General features: G+C 49.5%; 1 protein-coding gene and 1 pseudogene across 3 annotated transcripts in view; one reads left to right on the top strand and one right to left on the bottom strand.

Moving 5' to 3' along the window:
* ITPR3 (inositol 1,4,5-trisphosphate receptor type 3) overlaps window positions 1–20110 on the top strand; it is a 665728-nt gene that overhangs the window by 299902 nt on the left and 345716 nt on the right. For all 3 annotated transcript variants that reach the window (XM_066609086.1, XM_066609095.1, XM_066609083.1), the window contains one exon: window positions 1082–1211. In XM_066609086.1, coding sequence (XP_066465183.1) covers window positions 1082–1211 — 130 coding nt within the window. The remainder of the gene's footprint in view (window positions 1–1081; window positions 1212–20110) is intronic.
* On the bottom strand, window positions 4188–5439 carry LOC136616724 (U1 small nuclear ribonucleoprotein 70 kDa-like; annotated as a pseudogene).

Genomic DNA, 20110 nt, shown 5'->3' with positions numbered 1-20110 from the left:
ATTCTAATTGTTAATTGTAAGACAGTATAGTAAAAGTGAACCCCACAGTGGCCCGATTGGTAATAAGGTCCCAACACTATTACACACACATATATATATATATATTAGACAGGCGCATACTATTATACACATGTACGCGCAGACGCACACTACTGTGCACATATGCGCCCAGACGCACACTATTATACACATACGCGCACAGACGCACACTATTATACACATGTATGCGCACAGACACACACTATTATACACATGCATGCGCACAGACGCACACTATTATACACATGCATGCGCACAGACGCACACTATTATACACATGCATGCGCACAGACGCACACTATTATACACATGCATGCGCACAGACGCACACTATTATACACACGCATGCGCACACTATTATACACGCATGCACACAGACGCACACTATTATACACGCATGCGCACAGACACACATTATATATATAATATATGGTATAGGTATACCGGCTGCTCTCTTCTTGGGGCCCTCCTGCATACTTGGGCCCCTGATGTCTCCCCAGGCCTGCAGCCATGAACATAGGGAGGGCCGGTGAGAGGTGTTCAGCGCTGACCAGGCTCTCACTCTGCAGCTGCTCCTCTTCAGCGTCGCTCTCCTCGCTGCAGAGATCATGTTCTCTGCAGTCGTCTTCCCTCCTCCACGGCTGTTGGCAGTCTGCTATCAGCACTCTATTACTGTCTGCACTAGACAGAACTAGCCGATAGAAGATCGTCTACTGACAGCAACACGGAGGTAAGGGAACTTTGTGCACAGCCGCCGGGCCACAGAAAATGAGGTGACCTACTAGATGGACCATGCGGTCTTTTGCTGCATCTATTCTCTATATCGATATTTCTACTTGCAGATTAATATGCTTGCTATTGCAGTCATTCAGTTTGAATTTACCATAAATCGAGTTTGATGACCCACAGGACAAAATAAAGATGCAAAACAACTTTGAATATATATAAATCCTTTTGCTATCTGAGGATGTTAATCTGGGTATAGCATCATTAATTGCATCTTCACTCCTTGTGGTGTAATGATTTGTTTGTTCTTTTGCAGTTCATCCTGAATGTACGATTGGATTACAGGATATCTTATCTACTCTCTGTCTTCAAGAAGGAGTTTGTGGAAGTTTTCCCAATGCAAGATAGTGCAGCAGATGGGACAGCTCCTGCCTTTGACAATTCAAGTAAACTACATACAAATATATGGCGACAATGCCCCAGAGTACTTAAAGATACTGCATTACACACTTTGTTTTTAATTCTGATATTCCAGTTCCAGCTCCAGCAAATGCTATGTTTGTATTACATTTTTTGTATAACTAGATTAACCAGATGTTCGGAAAAATAGTTGTTGTGAACTTTTAAATCTGCATGGACAGGTGATTATTCAGAGTCTCACTTTGTATCTGCCTCTGACTGTCTCTCTATTGCTCTCGTTATCTCAATCGCTCTCAGTCTCTATCTATTGCTCTTATTTACTCTGTCTTTCTCGGTCTCTGAGTGTCTCCCTATTGCTCTCTGTCTCCCTATTGCTCTGTCTCTGACAGTCTCTCTATCGCTCTCGGTCTCTGAATGTGTCTCTATCGCTTTCTGCCTCTGACTGGCTCTCAATTGCTCTCGGTCTCTGACTGTCCCTCCCGGTCTAAAACTCTCTATCGCTCTCTGCCTCTGACTGGCTCTCTATCACTGTCTGCCTCTGAATGTCTCTCTCAGTCTCAGACTTTCTCTCGGTCTCCGGCTGTCTCTCTCTCTTCCTCTGACTGTCTCTCTCTTCCTCTGACTGTCTCTCTCTGCCTCTGACTGTCTCTCTCTGCCTCTGACTGTCTCTCTCTGCCTCTGACTGTCTCTCTCTGCCTCTGACTGTCTCTCTCTGCCTCTGACTGTCTTTCTATCGCTCTCTGTCTCTAAAGTTCTCTCTTGGTCTCTGCCTGTCTCTCTATCACTCTCAGTATCTGACTTTCTCTCGGTCTCTCACTTTCTGTCGGTCTCTGACTCTCTCTCGGTCTCTGACTCTCTCTCGGTCTCTGACTCTCTCTATCAGTCTCTGACTGTCTCTCTATCTCTCTCTTCGTCTAACTGTCTCTCTATCTCTCTCTTCGTCTAACTGTCTCTCTATCTCTCTCTTCGTCTAACTGTCTCTCTATCTCTCTCTGCCTCTGACTGTCTTTCTATCTCTCTCTGCCTCTGACTGTCTTTCTATCTCTCTCTGCCTCAGTCTTTCTATCTCTCCCTCCCTCTGAATGTCTTGCTATCGCTCTCTGCCTCTGACGGTCTTTCTATCTCTTTCTGCCTCTGACTGTCTTTCAATCGCTCTCTGCCTCTGACTGTATTTCTATCGCTCTCGGCCTCTGACTGTCTTTCTCTCTCTCTCGGCCTCTGACTGTCTTTCTATCTCTCTCTGCCTCTGTCTGTCTTTCTATCTCTCTCTGCCTGTGTCTGTCTTTCTATCTCTCTCTGCCTGTGTCTGTCTTTCTATCTCTCTGCCTCTGTCTTTCTATCTCTCTCTGCCTCTGTCTTTCTATCTCTCTCTGCCTCTGTCTTTCTATCTCTCTCTGCCTCTGTCTTTCTATCTCTCTCTGCCTCTGTCTTTCTATCTCTCTCTGCCTCTGTCTTTCTATCTCTCTCTGCCTCTGTCTTTCTATCTCTCTCTGCCTCTGTCTTTCTATCTCTCTCTGCCTCTTTCTATCTCTCTCTGCCTCTTTCTATCTCTCTCTGCCTCTGTCTTTCTATCTCTCTCTGCCTCTGTCTTTCTATCTCTCTCTGCCTCTGTCTTTCTATCTCTCTCTGCCTCTGTCTTTCTATCTCTCTCTGCCTCTGTCTTTCTATCTCTCTCTGCCTCTGTCTTTCTATCTCTCTCTGCCACTGACTGTCTTTCTATCTCTCTCGGCCTCTGACTGTCTTTCTATCGCTCTCGGCCTCTGACTGTCTTTCTATCGCTCTCTGCCTCTGACTGTCTTTCTATCGCTCTCTGCCTCTGACTGTCTTTCTATCGCTCTCTGCCTCTGACTGTCTTTCTATCGCTCTCTGCCTCTGACTGTCTTTCTATCTCTCTCTGCCTCTGTCTGTCTTTCTATCTCTCTCTGCCTCTGTCTGTCTTTCTATCTCTCTCTGCCTGTGTCTGTCTTTCTATCGCTCTCTGCCTCTGACTGTCTATTGCTCTTGGTCTCTAAAGTTCTCTCTTGGTCTCTGCCTGTCTCTCTATCACTCTCAGTATCTGACTTTCTGTCGGTCTCTCACTTTCTGTCGGTCTCTGACTCTCTCTCGGTCTCTGACTCTCTCTCGGTCTCTGACTCTCTCTATCAGTCTCTGACTGTCTCTCTATCTCTCTCTTCGTCTAACTGTCTCTCTATCTCTCTCTGCCTCTGACTGTCTTTCTATCTCTCTCTGCCTCTGACTGTCTTTCTATCTCTCTCTGCCTCAGTCTTTCTATCTCTCCCTCCCTCTGAATGTCTTGCTATCGCTCTCTGCCTCTGACGGTCTTTCTATCTCTTTCTGCCTCTGACTGTCTTTCAATCGCTCTCTGCCTCTGACTGTATTTCTATCGCTCTCGGCCTCTGACTGTCTTTCTCTCTCTCTCGGCCTCTGACTGTCTTTCTATCTCTCTCTGCCTCTGTCTGTCTTTCTATCTCTCTCTGCCTCTGACTGTCTTTCTATCGCTCTCTGTCTCTAAAGTTCTCTCTTGGTCTCTGCCTGTCTCTCTATCACTCTCAGTATCTGACTTTCTCTCGGTCTCTCACTTTCTGTCGGTCTCTGACTCTCTCTCGGTCTCTGACTCTCTCTCGGTCTCTGACTCTCTCTATCAGTCTCTGACTGTCTCTCTATCTCTCTCTTCGTCTAACTGTCTCTCTATCTCTCTCTTCGTCTAACTGTCTCTCTATCTCTCTCTGCCTCTGACTGTCTCTCTATCTCTCTCTGCCTCTGACTGTCTTTCTATCTCTCTCTGCCTCAGTCTTTCTATCTCTCCCTCCCTCTGAATGTCTTGCTATCGCTCTCTGCCTCTGACGGTCTTTCTATCTCTTTCTGCCTCTGACTGTCTTTCAATCGCTCTCTGCCTCTGACTGTATTTCTATCGCTCTCGGCCTCTGACTGTCTTTCTCTCTCTCTCGGCCTCTGACTGTCTTTCTATCTCTCTCTGCCTCTGTCTGTCTTTCTATCTCTCTCTGCCTGTGTCTGTCTTTCTATCTCTCTCTGCCTGTGTCTGTCTTTCTATCTCTCTGCCTCTGTCTTTCTATCTCTCTCTGCCTCTGTCTTTCTATCTCTCTCTGCCTCTGTCTTTCTATCTCTCTCTGCCTCTGTCTTTCTATCTCTCTCTGCCTCTGTCTTTCTATCTCTCTCTGCCTCTGTCTTTCTATCTCTCTCTGCCTCTGTCTTTCTATCTCTCTCTGCCTCTGTCTTTCTATCTCTCTCTGCCTCTGTCTTTCTATCTCTCTCTGCCTCTTTCTATCTCTCTCTGCCTCTTTCTATCTCTCTCTGCCTCTGTCTTTCTATCTCTCTCTGCCTCTGTCTTTCTATCTCTCTCTGCCTCTGTCTTTCTATCTCTCTCTGCCTCTGACTGTCTTTCTATCGCTCTCTGCCTCTGACTGTCTTTCTATCGCTCTCTGCCTCTGACTGTCTTTCTATCGCTCTCTGCCTCTGACTGTCTTTCTATCTCTCTCTGCCTCTGTCTGTCTTTCTATCTCTCTCTGCCTCTGTCTGTCTTTCTATCTCTCTCTGCCTCTGTCTGTCTTTCTATCTCTCTCTGCCTCTGTCTGTCTTTCTATCTCTCTCTGCCTCTGTCTGTCTTTCTATCTCTCTCTGCCTCTGTCTTTCTATCTCTCTCTGCCTCTGTCTTTCTATCTCTCTCTGCCTCTGTCTTTCTATCTCTCTCTGCCTCTGTCTTTCTATCTCTCTCTGCCTCTGTCTTTCTATCTCTCTCTGCCTCTGACTGTCTTTCTATCTCTCTCTGCCTCTGACTGTCTTTCTATCTCTCTCGGCCTCTGACTGTCTTTCTATCTCTCTCTTCCTCTGACTGTCTTTCTATCTCTCTCTTCCTCTGACTGTCTTTCTATCTCTCTCTGCCTTTGACTGTCTTTCTATCTCTCTCTGCCTCTGTCTGTCTTTCTATCTCTCTCTGCCTCTGTCTGTCTTTCTATCTCTCTCTGCCTCTGTCTGTCTTTCTATCTCTCTCTGCCTCTGTCTGTCTTTCTATCTCTCTCTGCCTCTGTCTGTCTCTCTCTGCCTCTGACTGTCTTTCTATCGCTCTCTGCCTCTGACTGTCTATTGCTCTTGGTCTCTAAAGTTCTCTCTTGGTCTCTGCCTGTCTCTCTATCACTCTCAGTATCTGACTTTCTGTCGGTCTCTCACTTTCTGTCGGTCTCTGACTCTCTCTCGGTCTCTGACTCTCTCTCGGTCTCTGACTCTCTCTCGGTCTCTGACTCTCTCTATCAGTCTCTGACTGTCTCTCTATCTCTCTCTTCGTCTAACTGTCTCTCTATCTCTCTCTTCGTCTAACTGTCTCTCTATCTCTCTCTTCGTCTAACTGTCTCTCTATCTCTCTCTTCGTCTAACTGTCTCTCTATCTCTCTCTGCCTCTGACTGTCTTTCTATCTCTCTCTGCCTCAGTCTTTCTATCTCTCCCTCCCTCTGAATGTCTTGCTATCGCTCTCTGCCTCTGACGGTCTTTCTATCTCTTTCTGCCTCTGACTGTCTTTCAATCGCTCTCTGCCTCTGACTGTATTTCTATCGCTCTCGGCCTCTGACTGTCTTTCTATCTCTCTCTGCCTCTGTCTGTCTTTCTATCTCTCTCTGCCTCTGTCTGTCTTTCTATCTCTCTCTGCCTCTGTCTGTCTTTCTATCTCTCTCTGCCTGTGTCTGTCTTTCTATCTCTCTGCCTCTGTCTTTCTATCTCTCTGCCTCTGTCTTTCTATCTCTCTCTGCCTCTGTCTTTCTATCTCTCTCTGCCTCTGTCTTTCTATCTCTCTCTGCCTCTGTCTTTCTATCTCTCTCTGCCTCTGTCTTTCTATCTCTCTCTGCCTCTGTCTTTCTATCTCTCTCTGCCTCTTTCTATCTCTCTCTGCCTCTTTCTATCTCTCTCTGCCTCTTTCTATCTCTCTCTGCCTCTGTCTTTCTATCTCTCTCTGCCTCTGTCTTTCTATCTCTCTCTGCCTCTGACTGTCTTTCTATCTCTCTCTGCCTTTGACTGTCTTTCTATCTCTCTCGGCCTCTGACTGTCTTTCTATCGCTCTCGGCCTCTGACTGTCTTTCTATCGCTCTCGGCCTCTGACTGTCTTTCTATCGCTCTCGGCCTCTGACTGTCTTTCTATCGCTCTCGGCCTCTGACTGTCTTTCTATCTCTCTCTGCCTCTGACTGTCTTTCTATCTCTCTCTGCCTCTGTCTGTCTTTCTATCTCTCTCTGCCTCTGTCTGTCTTTCTATCTCTCTCTGCCTCTGTCTGTCTTTCTATCTCTCTCTGCCTCTGTCTGTCTTTCTATCTCTCTCTGCCTCTGTCTGTCTTTCTATCTCTCTCTGCCTCTGTCTGTCTTTCTATCTCTCTCTGCCTCTGTCTGTCTTTCTATCTCTCTCTGCCTCTGTCTGTCTTTCTATCTCTCTCTGCCTCTGTCTGTCTTTCTATCTCTCTCTGCCTCTGTCTGTCTTTCTATCTCTCTCTGCCTCTGTCTTTCTATCTCTCTCTGCCTCTGTCTTTCTATCTCTCTCTGTCTCTGTCTGTCTTTCTATCTCTCTCTGCCTCTGTCTGTCTTTCTATCTCTCTCTGCCTCTGTCTTTCTATCTCTCTCTGCCTCTGTCTTTCTATCTCTCTCTGCCTCTGTCTTTCTATCTCTCTCTGCCTCTGTCTTTCTATCTCTCTCTGCCTCTGTCTTTCTATCTCTCTCTGCCTCTGACTGTCTTTCTATCTCTCTCTGCCTTTGACTGTCTTTCTATCTCTCTCGGCCTCTGACTGTCTTTCTATCGCTCTCGGCCTCTGACTGTCTATCGCTCTCGCCCTCTGACTGTCTTTCTATCTCTCTCTGCCTCTGACTGTCTTTCTATCTCTCTCTGCCTCTGACTGTCTTTCTATCTCTCTCTGCCTCTGTCTGTCTTTCTATCTCTCTCTGCCTCTGTCTGTCTTTCTATCTCTCTCTGCCTCTGTCTGTCTTTCTATCTCTCTCTGCCTCTGTCTTTCTATCTCTCTCTGCCTCTGTCTTTCTATCTCTCTCTGCCTCTGTCTTTCTATCTCTCTCTGCCTCTGTCTTTCTATCTCTCTCTGCCTCTGTCTTTCTATCTCTCTCTGCCTCTGTCTTTCTATCTCTCTCTGCCTCTGTCTTTCTATCTCTCTCTGCCTCTGTCTTTCTATCTCTCTCTGCCTCTGTCTTTCTATCTCTCTCTGCCTCTGACTGTCTTTCTATCTCTCTCTGCCTTTGACTGTCTTTCTATCTCTCTCGGCCTCTGACTGTCTTTCTATCGCTCTCGGCCTCTGACTGTCTTTCTATCGCTCTCGGCCTCTGACTGTCTTTCTATCGCTCTCGGCCTCTGACTGTCTTTCTATCGCTCTCGGCCTCTGACTGTCTTTCTATCGCTCTCGGCCTCTGACTGTCTTTCTATCTCTCCCTCCCTCTGACTGTCTTTCTATCTCTCTCTGCCTCTGTCTTTCTATCTCTCTCTGCCTCTGTCTTTCTATCTCTCTCTGCCTCTGTCTTTCTATCTCTCTCTGCCTCTGTCTTTCTATCTCTCTCTGCCTCTGACTGTCTTTCTATCTCTCTCTGCCTTTGACTGTCTTTCTATCTCTCTCGGCCTCTGACTGTCTTTCTATCGCTCTCGGCCTCTGACTGTCTTTCTATCGCTCTCGGCCTCTGACTGTCTTTCTATCGCTCTCGGCCTCTGACTGTCTTTCTATCGCTCTCTGCCTCTGACTGTCTTTCTATCTCTCCCTCCCTCTGACTGTCTTTCTATCTCTCTCGGCCTCTGACTGTCTTTCTATCTCTCTCGGCCTCTGTCTGTCTTTCTATCTCTCTCGGCCTCTGACTGTCTTTCTATCTCTCTCGGCCTCTGACTGTCTTTCTATCTCTCTCGGCCTCTGTCTGTCTTTCTATCTCTCTCGGCCTCTGTCTGTCTTTCTATCTCTCTCGGCCTCTGTCTGTCTTTCTATCTCTCTCTGCCTCTGTCTGTCTTTCTATCTCTCTCTGCCTCCGACTGTCTTTCTATCGCTCTCTGCCTCCGACTGTCTTTCTATCGCTCTCTGCCTCCGACTGTCTTTCTATCGCTCTCTGCCTCTGACTGTCTTTCTATCGCTCTCTGCCTCTGACTGTCTTTCTATCGCTCTCTGCCTCTGACTGTCTTTCTATCGCTCTCTGCCTCTGACTGTCTTTCTATCGCTCTCTGCCTCTGACTGTCTTTCTATCGCTCTCTGCCTCTGACTGTCTTTCTATCGCTCTCTGCCTCTGACTGTCTTTCTATCGCTCTCTGCCTCTGACTGTCTTTCTATCTCTCTCGGCCTCTGACTGTCTTTCTATCTCTCTCGGCCTCTGACTGTCTTTCTATCGCTCTCGGCCTCTGACTGTCTTTCTATCGCTCTCGGCCTCTGACTGTCTTTCTATCGCTCTCGGCCTCTGACTGTCTTTCTATCGCTCTCGGCCTCTGACTGTCTTTCTATCGCTCTCGGCCTCTGACTGTCTTTCTATCGCTCTCGGCCTCTGACTGTCTTTCTATCTCTCCCTCCCTCTGACTGTCTTTCTATCTCTCTCTGCCTCTGTCTTTCTATCTCTCTCTGCCTCTGTCTTTCTATCTCTCTCTGCCTCTGTCTTTCTATCTCTCTCTGCCTCTGTCTTTCTATCTCTCTCTGCCTCTGACTGTCTTTCTATCTCTCTCTGCCTTTGACTGTCTTTCTATCTCTCTCGGCCTCTGACTGTCTTTCTATCGCTCTCGGCCTCTGACTGTCTTTCTATCGCTCTCGGCCTCTGACTGTCTTTCTATCGCTCTCGGCCTCTGACTGTCTTTCTATCGCTCTCTGCCTCTGACTGTCTTTCTATCTCTCCCTCCCTCTGACTGTCTTTCTATCTCTCTCGGCCTCTGACTGTCTTTCTATCTCTCTCGGCCTCTGTCTGTCTTTCTATCTCTCTCGGCCTCTGACTGTCTTTCTATCTCTCTCGGCCTCTGACTGTCTTTCTATCTCTCTCGGCCTCTGTCTGTCTTTCTATCTCTCTCGGCCTCTGTCTGTCTTTCTATCTCTCTCTGCCTCTGTCTGTCTTTCTATCTCTCTCTGCCTCTGTCTGTCTTTCTATCTCTCTCTGCCTCCGACTGTCTTTCTATCGCTCTCTGCCTCCGACTGTCTTTCTATCGCTCTCTGCCTCCGACTGTCTTTCTATCGCTCTCTGCCTCTGACTGTCTTTCTATCGCTCTCTGCCTCTGACTGTCTTTCTATCGCTCTCTGCCTCTGACTGTCTTTCTATCGCTCTCTGCCTCTGACTGTCTTTCTATCGCTCTCTGCCTCTGACTGTCTTTCTATCGCTCTCTGCCTCTGACTGTCTTTCTATCGCTCTCTGCCTCTGACTGTCTTTCTATCGCTCTCTGCCTCTGACTGTCTTTCTATCGCTCTCTGCCTCTGACTGTCTTTCTATCGCTCTCTGCCTCTGACTGTCTTTCTATCGCTCTCTGCCTCTGACTGTCTTTCTATCGCTCTCTGCCTCTGACTGTCTTTCTATCGCTCTCTGCCTCTGACTGTCTTTCTATCGCTCTCTGCCTCTGACTGTCTTTCTATCGCTCTCTGCCTCTGACTGTCTTTCTATCGCTCTCTGCCTCTGACTGTCTTTCTATCGCTCTCTGCCTCTGACTGTCTTTCTATCGCTCGCTGCCTCTGACTGTCTTTCTATCGCTCGCTGCCTCTGACTGTCTTTCTATCGCTCGCTGCCTCTGACTGTCTTTCTATCGCTCGCTGCCTCTGACTGTCTTTCTATCGCTCGCTGCCTCTGACTGTCTCTCTATCTCTCTCTGCCTCTGACTGTCTCTCTATCGCTCTCGGTCTCTGTCTGTCTATTGCTCTTATTTGCTCTCTGTCTCTGACTGTCTCTCTCGGTCTCTAACTGTCTCTCTCGGTCTCTGACTGTTTCTTTCAGTCCCTGACTATCTTTCTCGGTCCCTGACTGTCTCTCTATCGCTCACGGTCGGACTGTCTCGGTCTCTGTCTCTCTCTATCTCTGACTGTCTCTCTATCGCTCTGAGTCTCTTACTGTCTGTCTCAGTTTCTGCTCTCTGCCTCTGTCTCTCTATCGCTCTCTGCCTCTGTCTCTCTATCGCTCTCTGCCTCTGTCTCTCTATCGCTCTCTGCCTCTGTCTCTCTATCGCTCTCTGCCTCTGTCTCTCTAACGCTCTCTGCCTCTGACTGTCTCTCTAACGCTCTCTGCCTCTGACTGTCTCTCTAACGCTCTCTGCCTCTGACTGTCTCTCTAACGCTCTCTGCCTCTGACTGTCTCTCTAACGCTTCTGCCTCTGACTGTCTCTCTAACGCTTCTGCCTCTGACTGCCTCGGTCTCTGCCTCTGTCTCTCTATCGCTCTCTGTCTATATATTGCTCTCAGTTACTGTCTATATATTGCTCCTATTTGCTCTCCCTTTCTTGGTCTCTGACTGTCTCTCTTCATCTCTGACCGTCTCTCTCGGTCTCTGACTGTCTCTCTATCGCTCTTGGTCTCTGACTGTCACTCTCTGTTTTGGTCTCTGCCTCTGTCTTTTTATCGCTCTCTGTCTCGGTCTATGTATTGCTCTCGGTCTCTATCTATCTATTGCTCTTATTTGCTGTCTATCTCTCTTGCTCTCTGACTGTCTCTCTCAGTCTCTAAATGTTTCTTTATCACGCTCAGTCTCTGATTGTCTATCGCTCTGTCTTTGACTGTCTCTCTATCTATCTGTCTCTATCGCTCTCTGCCTCTGACTGTCTCTCTATCGCTCTCTGCCTCTGTCTCTCTATCGCTCTCTGCCTCTGACTGTCTCTCTATCGCTCTTTGCCTCTGACTGTTCCTCTATCGCTCTTTGCCTCTGACTGTTCCTCTATCGCTCTCTGCCTCTGACTGTTCCTCTATTGCTCTCGGTCTCTCTATCACTCTTGGTCTCTGACTATCTATTGCGCTTATTTGCTCTCTGTCTTTCTCAGTCTCTGACTGGCTATCTATCTCTCGGTCTAACTGTCTGTATCGCTCTCTCTCTAAATGACTCTATATCGCTCTCTGCCTTTGACTGTATATCGCTCGCTGTTTCTGACTTTCTCTCTTAGTCTCTGACTTTCTCTCTTAGTCTCTGACTTTCTCTCTTAGTCTCTGACTTTCTCTCTCAGTCTCTGACTTTCTCTCTCAGTCTCTGACTGTCTCTCTCTGCCTCTGACTGTCTTTCTATCTCTCTTGGTCTCTTACTTTCTCTCTCAGTTTCTGCCTGTCTCTCTTGATCTCTAAATGTCTCTCTATCGCTCGCTGTCTCTGACTTTCTCTCGATATCTGACTTTCTCTCTCGGTCTCAGACTGTCTTTCTATTACTCTTGCTGTCTCTATGGCTCTCGGTCTTTGTCTATCTATTGCTCTTATTTGCTCTGTCTCTCTCGGTCTCTGACTGTCTCTTTATTGCTCTCTGCCACTGACTGTCTCTCTATCGCTCTCTGCCTCTGACTGTCTCTCTATCGCTCTCTGCCTCTGACTGTCTCTCTATCGCTCTCTGCCTCTGACTGTCTCTCTATCGCTCTCTGCCTCTGACTGTCTCTCTATCGCTCTCTGCCTCTGACTGTTTCTCTATCGCTCTTGTTGTCTGACTGTATCTCTATCACTTTCGGTCTCTGACTGTCTCTCTACTGCTCTCGTTCTCTGACTGTCTCTCTCTTGCTCTCGTTCTCTGACTGTCTCTCTATCGCTCTCGTTCTCTGACTGTCTCTCTCGTTCTCTGACTGTCTCGCTATCGCTCTCGGTCTCTGACTGACTCTCTGTCGCTCTCGGTCTCTGACTGTCTCTCTGTCGCTCTCGGTCTCTGACTATCTCACTGTGGCTCTCGTTCTCTGACTATCTCTCTATCGCTCTCGTTCTCTGACTGTCTCTCTGTCGCTCTCGTTCTCTGACTGTCGCTCTCGTTCTCTGACTGTCTCTCTGTCGCTCTCGTTCTCTGACTGTCTCTCTGTCGCTCTTGTTCTCTGACTGTCTCTCTGTCGCTCTTGTTCTCTGACTGTCTCTCTGTCGCTCTCGTTCTCTGACTGTCTCTCTACTGCTCTCAGTCTCTGACTGTTCCTCTACTGCTCTCAGTCTCTGACTGTCTCTTGCTCTCGTTCTCTGACTGTCTCTCTTGCTCTCGTTCTCTGACTGTCTCTGTCGCTCTCGTTCTCTGACTGTCTATCGCTCTCGTTCTCTGTCTCTCTCTCGTTCTCTGACTGTCTCTCTGTCGCTCTCGTTCTCTGACTGTCTCTCTGTCGCTCTCGTTCTCTGACTGTCTCTCTGTCGCTCTCGTTCTCTGACTGTCTCTCTGTCGCTCTCGTTCTCTGACTGTCTCTCTGTCGCTCTCGTTCTCTGACTGTCTCTCTGTCGCTCTCGTTCTCTGACTGTCTCTCTGTCGCTCTCGTTCTCTGACTGTCTCTACTGCTCTCGTTCTCTGACTGTCTCTGTCGCTCTCGTTCTCTGACTGTCTATCGCTCTCGTTCTCAGTCTCTCTCGTTCTCTGACTGTCTCTCTGTCGCTCTCGTTCTCTGACTGTCTCTCTATCGCTCTCGTTCTGACTGTCTCTGTCGTTCTCTGACTGTCTCGCTATCGCTCTTGTTCTCTGACTGTCTCTCTGTCGCTCTCGTTCTCTGACTGTCTCTCTACTGCTCTCAGTCTCTGACTGTTCCTCTACTGCTCTCAGTCTCTGACTGTCTCTTGCTCTCGTTCTCTGACTGTCTCTCTTGCTCTCGTTCTCTGACTGTCTCTGTCGCTCTCGTTCTCTGACTGTCTATCGCTCTCGTTCTCAGTCTCTCTCGTTCTCTGACTGTCTCTCTGTCGCTCTCGTTCTCTGACTGTCTCTCTACTGCTCTCAGTCTCTGACTGTTCCTCTACTGCTCTCAGTCTCTGACTGTCTCTTGCTCTCGTTCTCTGACTGTCTCTCTTGATCTCGTTCTCTGACTGTCTCTGTCGCTCTCGTTCTCTGACTGTCTATCGCTCTCGTTCTCTGTCTCTCTCTCGTTCTCTGACTGTCTCTGTCGCTCTCGTTCTCTGACTGTCTCTCTGTCGCTCTCGTTCTCTGACTGTTCCTCTACTGCTCTCAGTCTCTGACTGTCTCTCTTGCTCTCGTTCTCTGACTGTCTCTGTCGCTCTCGTTCTCTGACTGTCTATCGCTCTCGTTCTCAGTCTCTCTCGTTCTCTGACTGTCTCTCTGTCGCTCTCGTTCTCTGACTGTCTCTCTATCGCTCTCGTTCTGACTGTCTCTGTCGTTCTCTGACTGTCTCGCTATCGCTCTCGGTCTCTGACTGACTCTCTGTCGCTCTCGGTCTCTGACTGACTCTCTGTCGCTCTCGGTCTCTGACTGTCTCTCTGTCGCTCTCGGTCTCTGACTGTCTCTCTGTCGCTCTCGGTCTCTGACTATCTCTCTGTGGCTCTCGTTCTCTGACTATCTCTCTATCGCTCTCGTTCTCTGACTGTCTCTCTCGTTCTCTGACTGTCTCTCTGTCGCTCTTTTTCTCTGACTGTCTCTCTATCTCTCTCGTTCTCTGACTGTCTCTCTGTCGCTCTCGTTCTCTGACTGTCTCTCTGTCGCTCTCGTTCTCTGACTGTCTCTCTATCGCTCTCGTTCTCTGACTGTCTATCGCTCTCGTTCTCTGACTGTCTCTCTGTCGCTCTCGTTCTCTGACTGTCTCTCTGTCGCTCTCGTTCTCTGACTGTCTCTCTGTCGCTCTCGTTCTCTGACTGTCTCTCTGTCGCTCTCGTTCTCTGACTGTCTCTCTGTCGCTCTCGTTCTCTGACTGTCTCACAATCGCTCTCGGTCTCTGACTGTTTCTGTGTCGCTCTCGGTCTCTGACTGTCTCTCGCTCTCAGTCTCTGACTGTCTCTCTATCACTCCCTGACTGTTTCTCCCGGGCTCTAACTCTATATTGCTCTCTACCTCTTACTGTCTCTCTATTGCTCTCTTCCTCTGACTGTCTCTCTATTGCTTTCGGTCTCTCTATTGCTCTTGGACTCTGTCTATCTATTGCTCTTATTTGCTCTCTGTCTTACTCGGTCTCTGACTGTCTCTCTCGCTCTCTGCCTCTGACTGTCTCTCTATTGCTCTCGGTCTCTATCGTTTTCGATCTCTATCTATTTCTCTTATTTGCTCTTGGTCGCTCTTAGTCTTTGACTGTATCTCTATCGCTCTCAGTCTTTGACTGACTTTCTATTGCTCTTGGACTCTCTATCACTCTGTGTCTTTCTATCTATTGCTCTTATTTGCTTTCTGTCTCTCTCGGTCTCTGACTGTCTCTCTATCACTCTCTGTCTATCTATTGCTCTTATTTGCTTCCTGTCTCTTTCGGTCTCTGACTGTCTCTTTATCGCTCTCGGTCTTTGTCTCTCTATCGCTCTTGGTCTCTGACTGTCTCTCTATCACTTTCGGTCTCTGACTGTCTCTTTATCGCTCTCGGTCTTTGTCTCTCTATCGCTCTCAGTCTCTGACTGTCTTTCTCTTGCTCTTAAACTCTCTATCGCTCTCAGTCCCTACCTATCTATTGCTCTTATTTGCTTTCTGTCTCTCTGTCTCTGGCTCTCTCTACCACTCTCTGTCTCTGACTGTCTCTCTATCGCTCTGTGACTGTCTCTCCCGGGTTCTAACTTTATATCGCTCTCTGCCTTTTACTGTCTCTCTATCGCTCTGTGCCTCAGACTCTCTATTGCTCTCGGTCTCTCTATCACTCTTGGACTCTGTCTATCTATTGCTCTTATTTGCTCTCTGTCTCTCTCGGTCTCAGATTGTCTCTCTCAGTCTCTGACCGTGTCTCTGTCGCTCTCGGTCTCTATCACTCTTATTTGCTCTTTGTCGCTCTCAGTCTCTGACTGTCTCTCTATCGCTCTCAGTCTCTGACTGTCTCTCTATTGCTCTTGGACTCTCTATCGCTCTCAGTCTCTTTCTATCTATTGCTCTTATTTGCTTCCTGTATCTCTCGGTCTCTGACTGTCTCTCTATCGCTCTCGGTCTCTAAATGTCTCTCTCACTCTCTGCCTCTGACTGTCTATCGCTCTCTGCCTCTATCTCTCTATCGCTCTCTGCCTCTGTCTCTCTATCGCTCTTGGTCTCTGTCTTTCTATTGCTCTCTGTCTCTTTCAGTCTCTGACTGTCTCTGACTGTCTCTCTATCACTCCCGGTCTGACTGTGTCGGTCTCTGCCTCTGTCTCTGTATCGCTCTCTGTCTATAAATTGTTCTCAGTTTCTGTCTATTTATTGCTACTATTTGCTCTCTCTTCCTTTGTCTCTGACTGTCTCTCTTCGACTCTTGACTATCTCTCTCGGTCTCTGACTGTCTCTCTATCGCTCTTGGTCTCTGACTGTCTCTCTGTTTCGGTCTCTGCCTCTGTCTCTCTATCGCTCTCTGTCTCTCTATCGCTCTTTGTCTCCATGTTTATCTATCATCCTTATTTGCTCTGTCTCTCTCAGTTTCTGACTGTCTCCCTATTACTTTCAGTGTCTAACTGTTTCTCTATCGCTCTCTGTCTATCACTCTTGGTCTCTCCTATTTGCTCTCTGTCTCTCAGTCTGACTGTCTCTCTTGGTCTCTAACTCTTTTTCTCTCTGTCTCTGACTGTCTCAATCGGTCTCTGACTGTCTCTCTATCACTCTCTGCCTCTGACTGTCTCTGTCTCTCTCTGTCGCTCTCTGCCTCTGACTGTCTCTCTATCGCACTTTACCTCTGACTGTCTCTCTATCGCTCTCTGGCTCTGACTGTCTTTCTATTACTCTTGGTCTCTCTATCGGTCTCGTTTTCTGTCTATCTATTGCTCTTATCTGCTCTCTGTCTCTCTCGGCCTCTGACTGTCTCTCTATTGCTCTGTCTGAATGTCTCTTTCTCTAACTCTCTACCGCTCTTTCCCTCTGACTGTCTCTCTACCGCTCTTTCCCTCTGACTCTGTCTCTATCGCTCTTTCCCTCTGACTGTCTTTCTATCGCTCTCTGCCTCTGACTGCCTCTCTATCGCTGTCTGCCTCTGACTGTCTCTCTTTTGCGCTCGGTCTCTTATTTATTCTCTGTCTTACTTGGTCTCTAACTGTCTCTCTATTGCTCTCTGCCTCTGACTGTGTCTTTATCACTCTTGTTCTCTGACTGTATCTCTATCACTTTCGGTATCTGACTGTCTCTCTACTGCTCTCAGTCTCTGTCTATGTCGCTCCCGTTCTCTGACTGTCTCTCTGTCGCTCCCGTTCTCTGACTGTCTCTCTGTCGCTCCCGTTCTCTGACTGTCTCTCTGTCGCTCCCGTTCTCTGACTGTCTCTCTGTCGCTCCCGTTCTCTGACTGTCTCTCTGTCGCTCTCGTTCTCTGACTGTCGCTCTCGTTCTCTGACTGTCTCTCTGTCGCTCTCGTTCTCTGACTGTCTCGCTATCGCTCTCGGTCTCTGACTGTCTCGCTATCGCTCTCGGTCTCTGACTGTCTCGCTATCGCTCTCGGTCTCTGACGGTCTCGCTATCGCTCTCGGTCTCTGACGGTCTCGCTGTCGCTCTCGGTCTCTGACGGTCTCGCTGTCGCTCTCGGTCTCTGACGGTCTCGCTGTCGCTCTCGGTCTCTGACGGTCTCGCTGTCGCTCTCGGTCTCTGACGGTCTCGCTGTCGCTCTCGGTCTCTGACGGTCTCGCTGTCGCTCTCGGTCTCTGACGGTCTCGCTGTCGCTCTCGGTCTCTGACGGTCTCGCTGTCGCTCTCGGTCTCTGACGGTCTCGCTGTCGCTCTCGGTCTCAGACGGACTCTGTCGCTCTAGTTCTCTGACTGTCTCGCTGTCGCTCTCGGTCTCTGACGGTCTCGCTGTCGCTCTCGGTCTCAGACGGACTCTGTCGCTCTAGTTCTCTGACTGTCTCTCTGTGGCTCTCGTTCTCTGACTGTCTCTCTGTGGCTCTCGTTCTCTGACTGTCTCTCTGTCGCTCCCGTTCTCTGACTGTCTCTCTGTCGCTCCCGTTCTCTGACTGTCTCTCTGTCGCTCCCGTTCTCTGACTGTCTCTCTGTCGCTCCCGTTCTCTGACTGTCTCTGTCGCTCCCGTTCTCTGACTGTCTCTCTGTCGCTCCCGTTCTCTGACTGGCTCTCTGTCGCTCCCGTTCTCTGACTGTCTCTCTGTCGCTCCCGTTCTCTGACTGTCTCTCTGTCGCTCCCGTTCTCTGACTGTCTCTCTGTCGCTCCCGTTCTCTGACTGTCTCTGTCGCTCCCGTTCTCTGACTGTCTCTCTGTCGCTCCCGTTCTCTGACTGTCTCTCTGTCGCTCCCGTTCTCTGACTGTCTCTCTGTCGCTCCCGTTCTCTGACTGTCTCTCTGTCGCTCCCGTTCTCTGACTGTCTCTCTGTCGCTCCCGTTCTCTGACTGTCTCTGTCGCTCCCGTTCTCTGACTGTCTCTCTGTCGCTCCCGTTCTCTGACTGGCTCTCTGTCGCTCCCGTTCTCTGACTGTCTCTCTGTCGCTCCCGTTCTCTGACTGTCTCTCTGTCGCTCCCGTTCTCTGACTGTCTCTCTGTCGCTCCCGTTCTCTGACTGTCTCTCTGTCGCTCCCGTTCTCTGACTGTCTCTCTGTCGCTCCCGTTCTCTGACTGTCTCTGTCGCTCCCGTTCTCTGACTGTCTCTCTGTCGCTCCCGTTCTCTGACTGGCTCTCTGTCGCTCCCGTTCTCTGACTGTCTCTCTGTCGCTCCCGTTCTCTGACTGTCTCTCTGTCGCTCTCGTTCTCTGACTGTCGCTCTCGTTCTCTGACTGTCTCTCTGTCGCTCCCGTTCTCTGACTGTCTCTCTGTCGCTCTCGTTCTCTGACTGTCTCTCTGTCGCTCTCGTTCTCTGACTGTCTCGCTATCGCTCTCGGTCTCTGACTGTCTCGCTATCGCTCTCGGTCTCTGACTGTCTCGCTATCGCTCTCGGTCTCTGACGGTCTCGCTATCGCTCTCGGTCTCTGACGGTCTCGCTATCGCTCTCGGTCTCTGACGGTCTCGCTATCGCTCTCGGTCTCAGACTGACTCTCTGTCGCTCTAGTTCTCTGACTGTCTCTCTGTTGCTCTCGGTCTCTAACTATCTCTCTGTGGCTCTCGTTCTCTGACTGTCTCTCTGTGGCTCTCGTTCTCTGACTGTCTCTCTGTGGCTCTCGTTCTCTGACTGTCTCTCTGTGGCTCTAGTTCTCTGACTGTCTCTCTGTGGCTCTCGTTCTCTGACTGTCTCTCTGTGGCTCTCGTTCTCTGACTGTCTCTCTGTCGCTCCCGTTCTCTGACTGTCTCTCTGTCGCTCCCGTTCTCTGACTGTCTCTCTGTCGCTCCCGTTCTCTGACTGTCTCTGTCGCTCCCGTTCTCTGACTGTCTCTCTGTCGCTCCCGTTCTCTGACTGGCTCTCTGTCGCTCCCGTTCTCTGACTGTCTCTCTGTCGCTCTCGTTCTCTGACTGTCTCTCTGTCGCTCTCGTTCTCTGACTGTCTCTCTGTCGCTCTCGTTCTCTGACTGTCTCGCTATCGCTCTCGGTCTCTGACTGTCTCGCTATCGCTCTCGGTCTCTGACTGTCTCGCTATCGCTCTCGGTCTCTGACTGTCTCGCTATCGCTCTCGGTCTCTGACGGTCTCGCTATCGCTCTCGGTCTCTGACGGTCTCGCTATCGCTCTCGGTCTCTGACGGTCTCGCTATCGCTCTCGGTCTCAGACTGACTCTCTGTCGCTCTAGTTCTCTGACTGTCTCTCTGTTGCTCTCGGTCTCTAACTATCTCTCTGTGGCTCTCGTTCTCTGACTGTCTCTCTGTGGCTCTCGTTCTCTGACTGTCTCTCTGTGGCTCTCGTTCTCTGACTGTCTCTCTGTGGCTCTCGTTCTCTGACTGTCTCTCTGTGGCTCTCGTTCTCTGACTGTCTCTCTGTGGCTCTCGTTCTCTGACTGTCTCTCTGTGGCTCTTTTTCTTACTGTCTCTCTCGTTCTCTGACTGTCTCTCTGACTCTCTCGTTCTCTGACTGTCTCTCTATCGCTCTCTGCCTCTGACTGTCTCTCTATCGCTCTCTGCCTCTGACTGTCTCTCTATCGCTCTCTGCCTCTGACTGTCTCTCTATCGCTCTCGTTCTCTGACTGTCTCTCTCGTTCTCTGCCTGTCTCTCTGTCGCTCTCGTTCTCTGACTGTCTCTCTGTCGCTCTCGTTCTCTGACTGTCTCTCTGTCGCTCTCGGTCTCTGACTGTCTCTCTGTCGCTCTCGGTCTCTGACTGACTCTCTGTCGCTCCCGTTCTCTGACTGTCTCTCTGTCGCTCCCGTTCTCTGACTGTCGCTCTCGTTCTCTGACTGTCGCTCTCGTTCTCTGACTGTCGCTCTCGTTCTCTGACTGTCGCTCTGTCGCTCTCGTTCTCTGACTGTCGCTCTCGTTCTCTGACTGTCTCGCTATTGCTCTCGTTCTCTGACTGTCTCTCTCGTTCTCTGCCTGTCTCTCTGTCGCTCTCGTTCTCTGACTGTCTCTCTATCGCTCTCGGTCTCTGACTGACTCTCTGTCGCTCTCGGTCTCTGACTGACTCTCTGTCGCTCTCGGTCTTTGACTGACTCTCTGACGCTCTCGGTTTTTGACTGACTCTCTGTCGCTCTCGGTCTCTGACTGTCTCTCTGTCGCTCTCGGTCTCTGACTGTCTCTCTTTCTTTCGGTCTCTGACTGTCTCTCTGTCACTCTCGGTCTCTGACTGTCTCACTGTGGCTCTCGTTCTCTGACTGTCTCTCTATCGCTCTCGTTCTCTGACTGTCTCTCTATCGCCCTCGTTCTCTGTCTCTCTATCGCCCTCGTTCTCTGTCTCTCTATCGCTCTCGTTCTCTGTCTCTCTATCGCTCTCGTTCTCTGTCTCTCTATCGCTCTCGTTCTCTGTCTCTCTATCGCTCTCGTTCTCTGTCTCTCTATCGCTCTCGTTCTCTGACTGTCTCTCTCGTTCTCTAACTGTCTCTCTGTCGCTCTCGTTCTCTGACTGTCTC

This window comes from Eleutherodactylus coqui, chromosome 1, assembly GCF_035609145.1.
Source record: "Eleutherodactylus coqui strain aEleCoq1 chromosome 1, aEleCoq1.hap1, whole genome shotgun sequence".
Classification (NCBI taxonomy): Eukaryota; Metazoa; Chordata; class Amphibia; order Anura; family Eleutherodactylidae; genus Eleutherodactylus; species Eleutherodactylus coqui.
This window is presented reverse-complemented; position numbering and strand designations above follow the sequence as displayed.